At 39.8% G+C, this 15,808-nt stretch overlaps 1 protein-coding gene and 2 pseudogenes across 1 annotated transcript; all 3 read right to left on the reverse strand.

Annotated features, from left to right (window-relative positions):
• Positions 1-3,201: 3,201 nt before the first annotated feature.
• Positions 3,202-4,030, reverse strand: LOC115677098 (non-specific lipid-transfer protein 1-like). The gene is made up of 2 exons (XM_030600157.2): positions 3,604-4,030; positions 3,202-3,421 (listed from the first exon to the last, which is right to left on the reverse strand). The coding sequence occupies exons 1-2, from the start codon at positions 4,023-4,025 to the stop codon at positions 3,412-3,414; spliced, it is 432 nt and encodes a 143-aa protein (XP_030456017.1). The 5' UTR covers positions 4,026-4,030; the 3' UTR covers positions 3,202-3,411.
• Positions 3,847-10,357, reverse strand: LOC115677090 (pentatricopeptide repeat-containing protein At1g63330-like; annotated as a pseudogene).
• A 3,499-nt stretch (positions 10,358-13,856) lies between these two features.
• LOC115677045 (pentatricopeptide repeat-containing protein At3g22470, mitochondrial-like) lies at positions 13,857-15,210 on the reverse strand (annotated as a pseudogene).
• Positions 15,211-15,808: the final 598 nt, after the last annotated feature.

The raw sequence follows: 15,808 nt of genomic DNA on the forward strand, positions 1-15,808 counted from the left end.
GCGTGGCGACAAGCTTCTGGCTACTCGCAAAGTCGATGCTGAGGATCAAGCTTGTCGAGGTGGAGATGGCTAAGGCCAGGGAGGCCTTGAGGCTTGAGGCGAAGTGGAGGCAAGCTGAGCCGGAGGGCGAGATGAGTCGGATGATGTTGCAAACTCAGTTGCAAATTTTTCTAGCCCAATCACTCAAAGTTCAATCTGCCCAAGTACCTTCAAAAAATGGCTGACATCATCGAGCACTGAAGTGTCCACGAGGCTTCAGCTCATCAACCAACACCTCCTCGGCGAATTCCCCCCTATTGGAGCCGCCTAACCGGCTCATCTCACCACCACCACCACCACCACCCCATCCTCCTACTCCATCACTTTCGAACATATCGACGTCAACTCGATCGCCTTCGAGGAAAACCAGAGCGAGAGCTTCAGTTTCGAAGTAAACCTAAAAAGCTCGACCTAATACCTCCGATGGCAGCGAATTCGAGCTCATTGATGAGCTCCAAAACAGAATCGTTCTTCGAGTTCAAAGAGAAACTAGTAATGTTCAGCGAAATGGCCTCGAGAACCTTGCAATCGAACAAGAAGCCATCGCTGAAGATCGTTCGAATCAAGCATGCGACAAACAAGAAGACGAGGGAAGAAGAAAAAGAAATAAAAATATATATATCTTTGGACGAAAACGTCATTAACCGGCCGAAATATTTGGCCATTCGGCGAAAAGTTCCATGGCCATCCAAAGTTTTTCTGGTCTCTTTGTGAGTTTCGACCCACACGTCATTCCTTAGATCATTCACAACGATTGGTTTCTCCCACCCGAGTAATCTCTAGAAACGCTGTCGCACTCTATCAAGATATTAGATTAGTTCGATGCTACAAAAATCCTGGATTTTATTTCAAATTTGACACTTGTTATATTCAAATTCGGTCACGCTGCAAAGGCAACAATCCCTTTGAGCACATCAATCAAATGCCCCGACCCAAACGACATGGAGGGGGGCCACCAAAGCTTGTCATCGCGACTACGTCCATAGATTGCCCAGGCTCTCTTCAGTTGATCGAATTCGTCAATGCGAAAAGCTCAAGATGGTCGAATCAAGCGATTCCCGCATTTTAAGGGTATGTTGGGCATTTAATGATTTCTATGGCTTGAAATACAACATCTCAGTAAAGTATGGTAGGATATCTTTGATAAGAATGTACTTATATATATGGAGGTGGCCGACTCTGAAAATCTTTAAAGGCTAGATTCTCTAAAGCACGCGTGAATCTCGAGAAGTTCAGGATCGAAAGAATGAACACAACCGAGAACCAATCTTGAATTAGAGAGACTCTGTGTGAGGTCTATTCTCTGGGCTTATTCAAGGCTTAGTCCATCGACTAGTTAAGTAAGTCCGATAGACTTTTATTAAAGAAGGTTCAAAATGAAAGCTACCCATCTTGATGCAATATATTTCTACGGGCACAATTAAATTCTTCGAGTCAAAAAATATTTTGCTGATCCATTAAAGTGGGGGATTTGTTGTAATTATGAGTTAATGGCTCAACAAAAATGTCTTTAAAGTTGTCTTTTTTATCATGTCCTTTCGGTTTTTTGCAGCAGTTATGTCTCTTTGATCATGTTTTTTCAGTTTTCTGCAATAGCTATATCTCTTTAGATCACGTCCTTTCAAACTTTATAAATTGAAACCAACCATTCTTCATTTGAGAGGAGAATACACGAAGTCTCAAAACATGCCAGTTGGAGGAAAAGTTTAATAGAGTCATGTTTGCATAGTGCTAATCCAAACGGGTTCAATGTATTATATCTTGGGAAGTATAGTTCGTAAATCTATAAAACACTGCTAGCATAAACTAATTGCCTCAAGGATATTCGGCAATCTGTACCTTACCTCCTATTTAATTATGTTATAATTTTGTAGAAATAAAGGAAGTTTATATTTCAATTGTGTTATCGCTTTGTCAAAATTATTATTTCTATTTAATTTTATTGGTTACAACAAACAGTATTGTTTTGAAAACTGACAACATCAACACGAAGCAAACCAATGACCACAAATCCGATGGTGTTTCCTCGTTTTACGACTCGTCACCTATGAATATGTCTGCTTGGTGAGTTCATCTATCGTCAAGTTATTAATTATTATTAAAAAAATAGGAACATGATTTTCAATGAAGAACTGGTGGTAAACTATTATTGAAAATTGAATTTATTATGGGCACGTTCGAGTGCTTTGGAATTTTGACATCATTTTAGGGACATATGTCATTGCTTGCTCCTCTCTTTGACGATATTAGGGGGTTAAAATCACAGACGAAATATGATGTGAAAGAAAAAAATTTCCACTAGAATTTTGCATAAGGCCACTAGCTATAAAGGGAATATTGCTCTTTATAATTTAAAAAAAAAAATACAAAGTTCAGTTCGGAATTTTGTAAATATTGTTCTTGAATTTTTCATACGAACCTAATTAAGTATTTGGACAAGAGAAATACATTTTCTTGACGGCTCTTGATTACGATCCTAAAACTTTGAACGTTAAGCAAAAAATTTTCCACAAAAATTCTCAATTGATGTTGGCTTCATCTATATTTAGATGGTATTTTTTGAAATAAAAAATGGAAACTTTACCCAAACAACATAGATCTCCATGCCAGATGAGATCACTTTCATTATAAGAGATCAATATATTCTTTTGTGGTGGGGGGGGGGGGCGGCGCGCAATTCACTTTCAATTGATTTTATCCCCACATATACACATAGCACACAATATGACATGATCCATGATTTTATATGCTTATCTTAATTTAACTTCTTATTCTAGAGTTATTTTTCTATTGGGAGTCTGCGTCAAGCCTATAAAGTAAGGGCTTTTATACAGTATACTGACTTAACACAAGCAAGTTTTTTGACAACGACGCCTGTACAATTTTTAATTTTTAGCACTTAGGTCCATTCCATGAACAGCGGATTGACATTTCCATTCCAAGATCGCTTGTGCAAAACGAATTTTTACGCCGGCTGGGTACGCCGTATAAATCCATGAAGTAGTAGGGTATATAGGTCGAGTTTGGTTGATGAATAAATTGATTGTTGCGTCGGGTTTGAATTGGTATTTCTTTCTCTCTCGTCTGGATCTTGGGTCTATTAATGCATGAGAAACAAAAGATGAAAATAAACAATAGTTAAAGAGAGAAGAACTCAAGGGATGAAAAACATACACATTTTTGCATTGCGATGGCTGAACATGTTATTCGGACGGTACTAAGTGTCGACATGGGATTTCACCAAGACAAAATACAAGAAAAGGACAAAAGAAACAGCATCGATTCGGAGAGACTCGCGCGAGTGGAGCTCCTCGCGGGGTTCAGAACCCGTCTTTATTTCCTCATCCTCAGCCACGCAATCCCTCCTCGCATTCATCTCACCCTGCAACGGAAGAAAAGTCATTCATGTGCTTTCACCATGCAAGAGAAAGTAATTCGTGCGTGGCTCAATGCTTGTAGTGAGCAAGTAGATATCGAATGCTTTCCAATACACCTGTTAAGGAGACCCTCGTTGCGAAACCGATCATTTTTTCGCCGTTAAAAAGATGGTGGTAAAGGAGTTACCTGTTGCAGTCGGTGGCAGGGCTGATCTTGTAAGGGATGTTGACGCCGCATTTGCCCGGGAGCGCGGACGCAAGGCCGAAGTTGATGCCCTGGATGCTGCTGGAGGCGGCCTTCATGCACCGGCAGGCGGCCTGGCGGTCGGGGGTGGTCCTGGCGGCGCTGTTGAGCGACCTGATGCCGTTGCAGCAAGCCGGGGGGATTGCCCCGCCTTTCCTCAGGTACCCGAGGCACGGGGCCACGCTGTTTGTCACCTGGCCACAGCTGATGGCCGACTCGGCGAGCGGTGCGGCCACCACGAGGCCGACCGCCAGGGCCAAGCACACCAACTTGAGGCTCGCCATGTTGGGGGTGGGGGATTGAGTGAAGTGGTGATGTAGTGCAATGTGCTTGAGAAGTGTTGAGAGCGGGCGAGATGAGTGCATGAGGCTTGTGCTGGAGGGTTGGTTCTTATAGGAGGACGTGTGAAGGGTGCGAAAAGAAGACACAAGGGTTGCACCGCATGGGGGGTAGGCGTGGGGGGAGGTCGGTGGTTGGGCCCGAATTGAATGCTGTTGCCATTTTCTGGTAAGGTGTAAATAATAAAGACAATGCTTTCACACGCACCGTATACATATATCTTGCTTCACCTAGGGTTTTTGAAGGAGTTTGGTGTTATTATTACAGAAGTGACTAATAAGAGCTTGTCATATTATTTCGATGACAAATCTATACAGTATATCTTAGCAAGAATATATGTAGAATACTATATATTACATATATATATATAAAACAGTTAATTTAGTATTTTAATGCAGGTCCCCATGCGTTTGTGTAGACCCACAAGGTATTGCGAGCCTTAAATGCTGTCTGATCGAGACCATCAGATTCAGGAAGTAAACTTACCCCCCACCACTGCAAATCAAAGTAAAAGCTTCAAGATAAGGCCCGTTTTGCGAGGCAGAAAGTGACAAAGAAGAATGCATCGAACCATTAAAGACAAAAAAACTCTAGGGTTAAACAATTCTCACATGTGTAGACAAACGTATTTCTGTACCGTGTAAAGATCTAACATCGCGTGCCGACAATTATATCGTCACCAAAAGGATCAGGTGCATCTATTAGCATTCGCCGAGCGATAAGTAGATTGTCGACGGCCTCGATCTAGGGCTAATTCAAGACTAAAGAGGCATCTCTCGAGTCTCTCTCGCTATTGAACTGGACTGCCAAGTGCCAAAGTGAGCGATGACACTGGATGTAGCCACGGAACGTCAAGCCTCACATGGACCACTTGCCCATCTAGTCATTAATGGTAGATAGAGCCAAGTTGACTGTGCAGATGATATGCTTGGATTTAAGTAAATAGGGTCCATTTTCACTCCCTTTTTATAAATGCTTGGACGAGTAGTAACCTTAGCCAAAACGTTTGCTCAGAAAGTGTGCAAGTGGAAACCCTAAATTTGAGTTAACTTGGAGATGAAAATTATCAAAGGGAAGTTCTAAATCAGATATGACTGTGAGAGCCATTTGTGTTGAACATTATCTTGCTAATAACCTTTGCATCACATGTTCGAGTTTTTTTTTTTTTCCCCGAAAGACCGAATCCATGTCTGTTCTCAACCCTCAAAGGTCTGCTCGTAAACAGGCCATATGCCATACATGCTAAAAATACAAATCCTAGATTCCGTTTGTTTCATGTAAAATTAACTATGCGAATAATATTTTCTTCGTTCTTTGACGTTCACACGTTTAGGAAAATGAGTTGCTGAGAAAATCTTTTCGTAATGCACGAAAAATCCATGCTTTAATTCATGAAATTTCATTCCTGTTTTGAATATCAGCAATCATTTTCCAGATTACAACATGACCTGATACAAGACCTGTTTCAAAGAAATATGATAAACCATGCATACTTTTTCTCAGCTGCAAGACTTGTTCCAGTGAAAGTTATTAAAACAGGATTTAAGACCTGTTGCAGAGAAGTTTATACAAACCAAAGGTAAAATAGGACCGTCTTAACAATGCATGAAACTATAAACCCACCACCTATTGCACAAATTATCATGCTCAGCTGTGTCCACAAGATTGCATGGCTAGCAGCTCCAAACTTCCCAACAGAAACAATGCCAACCAAGATCATTTCTAATGATATTGAAATCTGTCACAAGTCATAACTTAAGCAAATTAGCCCAGCCCAACCTAGCTCCTAGCTCCAAGTCCTGCAGATCTATCCTATCTGTTAAGCCACACTGCAGAATGATACTACAAACCAGAAAATGGCACTGGAGTTCAAGAAACATAATCTCTACATTCTAAACATCTTCTGCAGAAGATCAGATCACTTTTATGAGCTTCATCCCACCATTTTTCTTGCTCATCTCTTTTGATTCTGTCACCAATAAGCACAAAATTCGGAGCAAAATTGTCGATAGTGTCCGAATTACCTAGCTCTAAAGTATAAAAAAACATAATCCTTAGAATTCCACTTGTGAATAATTGCCTTCATCAAGTACATATGCAAATTCCAAATTAATCATAACTGGAGTAACAAAAATCTGAGACTAACTTTAGAGCCTCCATCAAGCTTATCTTCAAAGTGCATCGGGGAGGGTTATTACCTCCCGTCTGGGTATCTTACCAGCTCAAAGCGAAGCAAGATGGTGTCCCTCCTTTTCTATCACCTTAAGTCTCTATGCTCATTTTGACAAGGCGTTAACCAAGATCTGGTAATCTATCTTGTCATATCAATCACCTTAAAACACTGTTCTATACCAAAAGTTATTGCAATAGCAATGCCGGAAATGTTTGAAATAACCACTTCAGGGTTTCTTTCTGTAACATTTATGCTGCTTTAAAAGACCTTTGTAATATTTCTAACTAGAACTCATGCCTTTCGCCAACTAAACAGACTATAACCTCTGTCAACTCTTCTGTGACTGGATGAAATGAGAGAAACCATTACAAACTGACTCATGCTTTCTAGGAAATCAAGCATTGACTATAGCAGTGGCAGCAAGAGAAAGTCCTCAGACAAATTTTCATACTCTTGCCGACACGTACCTTGGTTAGCAAGACAACTATCAAACTTATGGTTCTCTTTGAATAGAAGCAGACTATATAGGACAAGTTAGGCCAGAATAATTCGCATATAAGAATAATCAGACATATAATTAACCAGCAGCAACAATCCAAATACCCCACTCATAAAAAATAGTCTTAGCCATCAATTTGAAATGCCCATTACCATGATACAATCCACTTCTGCATAAGCATCTTCTTTGAAGTAACTAGAAAAAACAGGACACAACAAAAATCCAAAAACCCCACTCACCAAAAAATAGGCTTAGCCTTTAAGTGCTATACCATATGAATCTCTTCATCTAAATCACCATTTAGAAAACCGGTTTTAACATCCACTTGATGTATAAAAAGTTTGTGGATAGAAGCTAGTGCAAACAAAGATTGGAAGAGAAGAAATTCTGGTTACAAGAGCAGAACTATCAACATGTTTAGCATTTTGTTTTCAAGCATAATCTTTTGCAACCAATTTAACTTTGTACTTATCAGTTGAACCAAACCAGGAACTGAAGAAGAAGGCAATTTACAGAGCATGGGCAAACTGAACGTCAGGTTCGAGCAACGTGAGCGAGTCCTTGAATGATTTCCTCATTTCTCTTCTGCTTCTTCTCCACAAATTCCCATTCAACAAGTAATTCCAAGAGAGAACCCTAGCACCAGCAGTAAGAGTCCTTGTCCTACATCATCTCCACTCGCACGAGAGTTTTCAAAGGATTGAGAGAGAGAGAGAGAGAGAGAGAGAGAGAGAGAGAGAGAGAGAGAGAGAGTAATAACTGCAGGAGGATATTATTAAAATAGAAGCTTCCATGAAATGTTAGAGAAATTCAAGCAAATTTTCATACAAACTTTTCCTAGTCTACATTTATAATAAACAAAAGCACGCTCAATTTCAGTTCAAAGGGCAAAATGAAGTTGGATCATTCCTTAGGATAACCATTTCCACGCTGATTCTTTCACAATTTACATGGCATTGGATGCAAAATGAATTTGTGAATTGCATAACTTCAGTACAATCCTAGAGTTAGTGCTATTAACATCTGCTTAATTCAAGCAACTCCCGACTTTGCTTTATCATTTGTGTACAATATCAATTGTTTGATAAATATTAGGCACCTGATGCACTAATCTACGAGTAGACCTACCACTTAAATACAGGGACTTTTTGCAGAACCAAGGTGTAACAAGGAAAAAATTTCACTTTCCTTCCACGCCTCAAAAAGCCACATGATGAAGAAAGACTCCTAGTATTGCAGACATAAAACAACCTGATTGATGGACATGAGACTCAATGAGATGTGTGGAAGAAAATGTGTCGTTAACCAGGCTCATACCATCATTTCATCACATTTGAGATGAAAAAGCGGCTAGATTTTGGAGATGAATGGAGAGTCTAATCAGAAAAGGAAGAAATTCTATTCATGGTGAGATACCGAACCCATAAGTCCATTGTCGATAAATCTGCAGAAAACCCCATTCCAACCATTTCACTGATAGGTTGTGTAGCCCTCGCATTTTCATTATTCTTTAAAAGTCCTTGGATCATTGTATTGTAAGTGACACCATTTGGAGAGCATCCACTTCCCTCCATCTCCTTTAGCAGCTGATATGCTTCCTCAGTGCGTTTTCTTTGCACAATCCACTCATAATAATCGAACATGTCCACTTGTTAGGTTGCAAGCCTCGAGCATGCAAAGAATTAAACAGTTCCATTGCCTCTTTGAGCTTTCCAGCATTGCACAGGCCATTTATTAGAATATTACAAGTCACAACGTCTGGGACTAATTTCAAATCTTCCATACGTCGAAGCAATGTCACGGCCTTGTCAATCTGTTGTGTTTTACACAAGCCATCCAAGAAAGCATTGAAGGTATAATAATCTAAACATAGATCACGAGATTGCATCTCGTTAAGTAGCTCTTCTGCGGCTTGAAGGTTCCCAACTTGACAATATCCTTTAATGAGAGTGTTATATGTGATGACATTACGAATCAAGCCCCTTTGAAGCATTTCTTGGAAAAGTGTTATTGACTCATCAACTCTTTTTGCTTTGCAGAATCCATTAATCAATGTGTTATAATTAGCAATATCGGGAGAGCAGCCCATTTCAACCATCAAACTAAGTACTCTCCTAGCATCACTCATCCTATTTTGCATACAATAACCATCCATCAATGTATTATAAGCGAAATTATTTGGCATTTTACCTAATTGAATCATATGATTGACCATGGACTCTGCCTCAGTAAGCAATCCCTCCTTACAATGTGCATCCACCAAAATAGTGAATGTTCGAACATCCGGCGTTACTCCGCTTCGCACCATATGATTAAGCAACCTTTGAGCCTCCATCAATTGGCCGGAAGTGCACACTCCCTGCATGATGGAGGTATAAGTAACAATGTTAGGCTCAATGCCCGCCTTAATCATGACCTCCAATAATACCGTCACATCTTTCCATTGGCCTAGGTTGCTTAGATAATGAACCAACGAGCTATAAGTGCATATATTGGGTCGGATGCCTGCGCTCGTCATATCCTTTAACAATATGAGTGCATCTTCCATCCGACCTACATTGCAAAGACCGTGGATCAAGGAGGTATAAGTAACAACATCTGGTCTGACGCCTTTCCTACTCATACTTTCGTGGAGTCTCAAGGCCTCTCTGATCACTCCCGCCTTGCAAAGACTATTTTTTATTATGCCGTACGTGAAGGAATCAAGCCCGCGGCTTTTCTCTTCCCAGTCCCTTAGCAATTCCATCGCCAATCTGGTGTCACCAGCCCGACATAAACCCTTCACGGTGATCGCATATGTGGTCTCATCAGGTTCGGGGCCTTTTCGCTGCATATCATCGAGGAACCTCAATGCTTGATCAATCCTGCCATTAATCAAGAGACCATCGATTAGGGTGTTCCACGTCACCGCATTGATTTCGAAACCAAGCTTCAAGATTCTACCCAGGAAGGACAAACCCAAATCGACCCGCTTCGACCGACAAAAGCAATTCGAGGAAATAGTCAGCAAGACGATATCGTCTTCAATCCCCAACGAACGCAGCTGCCCAATCAATCCGATCGCAATCGAATGCCGCTTCATCCTCACTAAAGCACCCAGCAGTAACTTGAAATCCAACAGCAGGAGGCAAAGGGTCCATCTTCATCATCCTACCGAAGCAACACAGGGCGTCACCGGCGCTCCTCAACCCGCCGCCGCCGCCGCCGCCGCCAGCTCTGCAGCTCCGCCTCACGTAATTCAAGAACCGGTTCGGGTCGTCCAAATTCGGCCCGGGGATCGAACGGAACCTCCGAGCGCGAGACCAGAAGCCGAGACAAGAACGCTCGCCGGAGGTTCCAACGCGAGCACGAAGGAGGAGGAGGAAGACGGGACCGCAAAGGCCCGTTCGCGTCATCGTCGGCTGAAAGCGACTGGTGGTGTGGCGTTCATCATCAGCTGAACCTGAAATGCGCGAATCGGAAACAGCGCGGTTGCCTTTTGCTCCAGCGCGAGAGGATGACGACGACGACGACGACGACGACGACGACGACGCCGGCGTACGAGGCGCGGCAATTGTACTCCGGCCATCATCTCTCCCATTTTGGCTGCTCCATGGAAACACGCTCCAAAAACACCCTAATTGCACTCGATTTGCCCCCAATTTACCCTGAAACGACGTCGTTTTTTCTTTTGAGTAAAAGAAAGTTAAAATTTTAGAGAAGCAAAACAACAATCTAGGGGGTCAACGATCCTCATATATATATATATATATATATATATATATATATATATCCCACATCGTGTATCATGTGATGCGCTGATAATCATATCGATGATTAAACTGCATTCATGACCATCGATCGATAATCACATTCGCCCACAGCCTTCTCGATCTTGTGCTAATTCAACACTAAGGGGAATTGAACCGCACCGCCAATTGAGCGAATCATAAAAAGTAGATAGTGCCAAAGTGGAGTGTGCAATGGTTGGGCTAAGCCATTTGATATTTGCATTTTAGGTTACATACGGTCCATCTTCAGTCCTTTGAGCAATGTTTGGACCGGTAGTTCAGAAGATGAGCAGGTGGGAGAAAAAGGCCAAATTTGAATCTGATTGGAAATGAAAATTCTCAAAAGTTGACTTCTAAATCAGCTATGCCCATCTCACCCAAAAAATAAAAAAATCAGCTCTGACCATGAGAGCCATTTATGTTGAACATCATCTTGCTAATAATTTTGCAATCGCAACTTTGTCTTTCGTCTCTTCTCAACCCGTAACCCTGCGGTCGTGACCGCCGGCGAATATGAGCCATTTGTGTTAGACATCATCTTGATAATGTTTTTACGCTCACTAGTTTGATTTTTTTTTTTTTATACTTGAAGGCCGAATCTGGGTCTCTTATAACCCTCGACCCTATGCACATAACCAGGCCATACGCCATAGAGAGCGGAAAATACAAACCCTAGGCTCCCTTTGTTTCGCATTTTCTTCATTTTCCGATGTTCAAGTCGTTTAGGAAAAGAAAATGAGTCGAAGAGAAAATCTTTTCGTAATCGATGAAAAACCTATGCTTTGACTCGTGAAATTTCATTCTTTTTTCAAAAATCAGAAATCATTTTTCAAAACATAACTTGACCTGTTACAGGGAAATTCATTAGAACAGGATCTAAGACCTGTTACAGAGAAGTTAATACAAACCAAAATGTAATATAGATGAACTTGTAAACCCACCCATTACACAAATTATCATGCTCAGCGGTGTCCACAGGATTGCTTGGCTAGCAGTTCCAAACTTCCCAACAGAAACTATGCCAACCAAGATCATTTCTAATGATACCGAAATCTGCGACAAGTTATAACATCAAGCAAATTATCGCAGCCTTGCTCCTAGTTCCAAGTCCCACAGTTCGATCCTATCTGTTAAGCAACAATGCAGACTGATATTTTAAACCAGGAAATGGCACCGCAATTAAAGGAATATGATCTTTACATTCTAAAAATCTTCTGCAGAAGATCAGATCACTTTTATGACCTTTGATCCCACATTTTTCTTTGCTCATCTTTCGTGACCAATAACCAAAGCAAAATTTGCAATAGAGCGTCTAAAGTACCTAGCTACAAAGTATTAATAAACATATTGCATTTGTGAATAATTGCCTCCATCAAGTATATAAGCAAAATCCAAATGAATCGCAACTGGCGTAATGAAAATCTGAGACTCCTTTTAGAGCATCGAATCAAGAATACACACATAAAATAATCAGATGCCTCCATCAAGTTTACCTTTAAAGTGCATCTGGTAGGTTATTACCTTCCTTTTGGTATCTTACCAGCTCAAAGCATTGACTATAGCAGTGGCAGCAAGAGAAAGTCCTCAGAGAAATTTTAGTACTCTGGCCGACTTGTACCGTAGTCAGCAAGACGTCCATCAAACTTATGGTTCTCTTTGAATAGAAGCAGACTGTGTGACGAGCCAGGCCAGAATAATTCACATAAAAGAATAATATAGATATATAATTGACCAGCGACAACAATCCAAGTACCCCCGTCACAAAAAATAGCCTAAGCCATCAATTGGAAGTCCATCACCATGATCAAATTGCCATTCACTTCTGCACATGCATCTTCTTTGAAGTAACTAGAAAACACAGGACTCTGAAGGGAGATTGTGTTAAGGGAAGAGTTGGAAAAAATAATTGCTTTATGATTTATCATAGTGCCAAATTTCCTGGTAAAACTAGTAAACTTCTCTCTCTCTCTCACCATATGCCAGTAACAGAAGAACTTCAAGCAACAAAAGAGGGGAAAATTTACCTGTAGGCAAATGACATGGGCAACTAAGAAAAAAATCCTTGAGAAACATAAGTTCCATTTCGCAAGCTACCCAGCCATTACAGCTGTACCTAATTAAAACTTACAGAATTTAAGGGTTTAACAGTATATCTACATAGGCTTTTACCCATAATTGCTGATAAAAACTCAACCACAAGAACGCACGTAATATTTTGCAGACAACACATGCTGGCACTCATATGCAATGACTTTTTAATATGCAAAAGGAAAATCTATATACTGATCCCAAGAAAGATTCAGCAAAATAACAACGAAAAGAAAATGAGAGAAATTGCACATCGTCTCCTCCATCTGCGTGTTTATCCAAATAGCAGCTTTCATCACTGAATCATCAACTTCGACACAAATATCATCCAGAATAGACTTTTTGCTTGACAAAGACATAAAGCAAAAAGTAATAGTTAGGTGATTACTACTGATGGAATTTCTCAGCCACTTCAAATTAGCAAGATATACTAAACAAGGGAGCATAGATATTACTGAATTGGGATTCTAAGCTATCTTGTTTCATAATGGGATCGTAGCTAAATTTAGAACATTAGAGGCTGGTCCCACAATTTGTGGCACGAGCAAGGGATTTCAATTTATGACGCACTTCCAGTTTTTTAAATGGACAGCAAAGATAAAAGGGCTAAGTGACATTCTTGATCATTTGTCTACTATAGTAATAAGAGCCAGTACTGATATCTTATCTGAAGTTGGACTTCTTAGAATTAACTTTTGGTCTTTCACCCGTAAAAACTGCAGGAGGATATTACTAAAAGAGAAGCTTCCATGAAATGTTAGAGACCAATTCAAGCAGATTTTTATACAAATTTTTTCAAGTCTACATTGATATCTAGCAAAAGCACGCTCAATTTTAGTCCAAAGGGCAAATTCACTCGGAACATTTCTTAAAATAATCATTTCGGGAAAGATAGTAGTTTGCCTTATCTGTAGCCGCTATTCTGACTTGATAGTACCCAGAGCGTAAGTCTCAGCTTAGTGAAATAAGTTGCCTTACCCAAACGATTGAACAAGTCAACCACCGGCGAGATGGGGTATTTATTCTTCACCGTGACCTTATTAAGAGCACGAAAGTCAACACAAAGTCAAGTTGGTAATTTTTCTTACACCTCCCCCTCCGCAGCCCAGGAAGACGCCTTTAAAATAAAGAGCTCTGAATACTAGAAGAAAAGCATTTGCACCTAACAAATTAATCGATATCCCGAAATGTCAGTAATTTTATTTCTTTCTTTTCATACATAACCAAAGAATGGAAAAGATTCTTCAAGAGTATTAGGGCCCACAAGTACATGATAAATACCGCCAAAGCCTAATACTGCAGAGGAAATAAAGTGAAGTACTCCAGATACAAAATATGGCAACCTCACCCTACTTTGTCATTTGTGTACAAACTTTTACTGTTTGATAAATATTAGGCACAGGATACACTATTTACAAGTACACCTACCACTTGAATACAGAGATTTTTTACAGAACCTAGATGTAATGAGGAAAAAATTTCACCTTTCTTCCATGCCTCCAAAAGCCACATGATGAAGAAAGAGTCCAAGTAGACTGAAAACAACCTAATTGATGGACATGAGACGCAACGAGATGATGTATCAAAGCAAATGTGTCATTAACCTGGCTCGCACCATCATTTCATTACATTTTCGATGGAAAAATGGCTAGATTTCGGAGATGAATCAAGAGTTTAACCAGAAGAGGAAAGATACTCTATTCATGGTGAGATACTGAACCCATAACTCCATCGGCGATAAATCTGCAGAGAACCCCATTCCAACTATTTCACTGATAAGTGTTCAGCTCTCGCATTTTCACTGTTTTTAAGAAGTCCTTGGATTATTGTATTATAAGTAACACCATTTGGAGAGCAGCAATTTTCCTCCATCTCTTTTAGCAGCTGATATGCTTCCTCAGTGCATCCTTCTTTGCACAATCCACTCATAATAATCGAATATGTCCAGACATCAGGTTGCAAGCCTCGAGCATGCAAAGAATTAAATGCATTGCATCTTTGAGCTTTCCAGCATTGCACAGGCCATATATTAGAATGCTGTAAGTCACAATGTTTGGGACTAATTTCAAATCTTCCATACGTCGAAGCGACATCATGGCCTTGTATATCTGTTGTATTTTACACATGCCATCCAAGAGAGCATTAAAGGTATAGCAATTTAAACATAGATGACGAGATTGTATCTCTTTAATTAGCTCTTCCGAGGATTGAAGGTTCCCAACTTGACAATGTCCTTTTATGAGAGTGTTATATGTGATTACATCAGGAATCAAGCCCTTTGAAACATTTCTTGGAAAAGTAATATCGACTCATCTACTCTTTTTGCTCTGCAGTATCCATTAATCAATGTGTTATAATTAACAATATCGGGGAAAATCCCATTTCAACCATCAAAGTAAGTACTCTCCTAGCATCGTTCATCCTATTTTCCAAGCAATAACCATTCATCAATGTATTATAAGTGAAATTATTAGGCATTTTACCTAATTGAATCATCTGGGCGACTATGACCTCTGCATCTACAAGCATTCCCTCTTTACAATGTGCATCCATTAGAATAGTGAAGGTTTGAACATCTGGCATTACTCTCTTTACACCATATGAATCAGCAGTCCTCAAGCTTCTTTCAATTGCCTGGAATTGCACACTCCTTGAATGACGGAGTTATAAGTGAAAACAAAAAACAGTTTTCATTAGAACATTTTTGTGAACAAAATGCACCCTAAAAGCCTTGGGGAAAATTGTCCCATTAGTTCTAGACCTATTGTATGGATGTCAATTCGGTCCTCAACTTTTCAATTTTACCAATATAGTTAATGAATCATTTAGCTGTACTTGGTGGCCACACATTGCTTTTGAAATTTTAGTTCGGGGAAATTAATTTTATTTTTCGGTCCCTAGGTTGGGAAATCTCACTTTAATTTCTATATTTTGTTTTGTTAGAATTCCTATCATTATATGGTTCTGTGGTGACAATTAAGTCACTTTATCAAAATTACAGGGACAAAACTTGTTATTTGCCCGAATAATTTTAAGTAAGTCTTTTTCGAAAAGAATAGTTTTAATTTCTGATGATTTAGTTGAACTTTCCAAATTATTTAGAAATCTCTCTCCGTTGATGTAGTTTTTCAAAGCAATCCTTATAAGAAATAATGTCAATTTTGGTCTTTTTCAGTTCTAAGGTTCAAATTTTGAAAACACGGAAATCAAAATTTCTACCAAACGAATTCTCATTGAGAATTTTTGGAAATGAAAACAAGAAATTGCAAAATTTCCTCG

This window comes from Syzygium oleosum, unplaced genomic scaffold (genome assembly GCF_021117445.2).
Source record: "Syzygium oleosum isolate NSW1041296 unplaced genomic scaffold, Sole_v2.1 Sole_v2.12, whole genome shotgun sequence".
NCBI classification, from domain to species: domain Eukaryota; kingdom Viridiplantae; phylum Streptophyta; class Magnoliopsida; order Myrtales; family Myrtaceae; genus Syzygium; species Syzygium oleosum.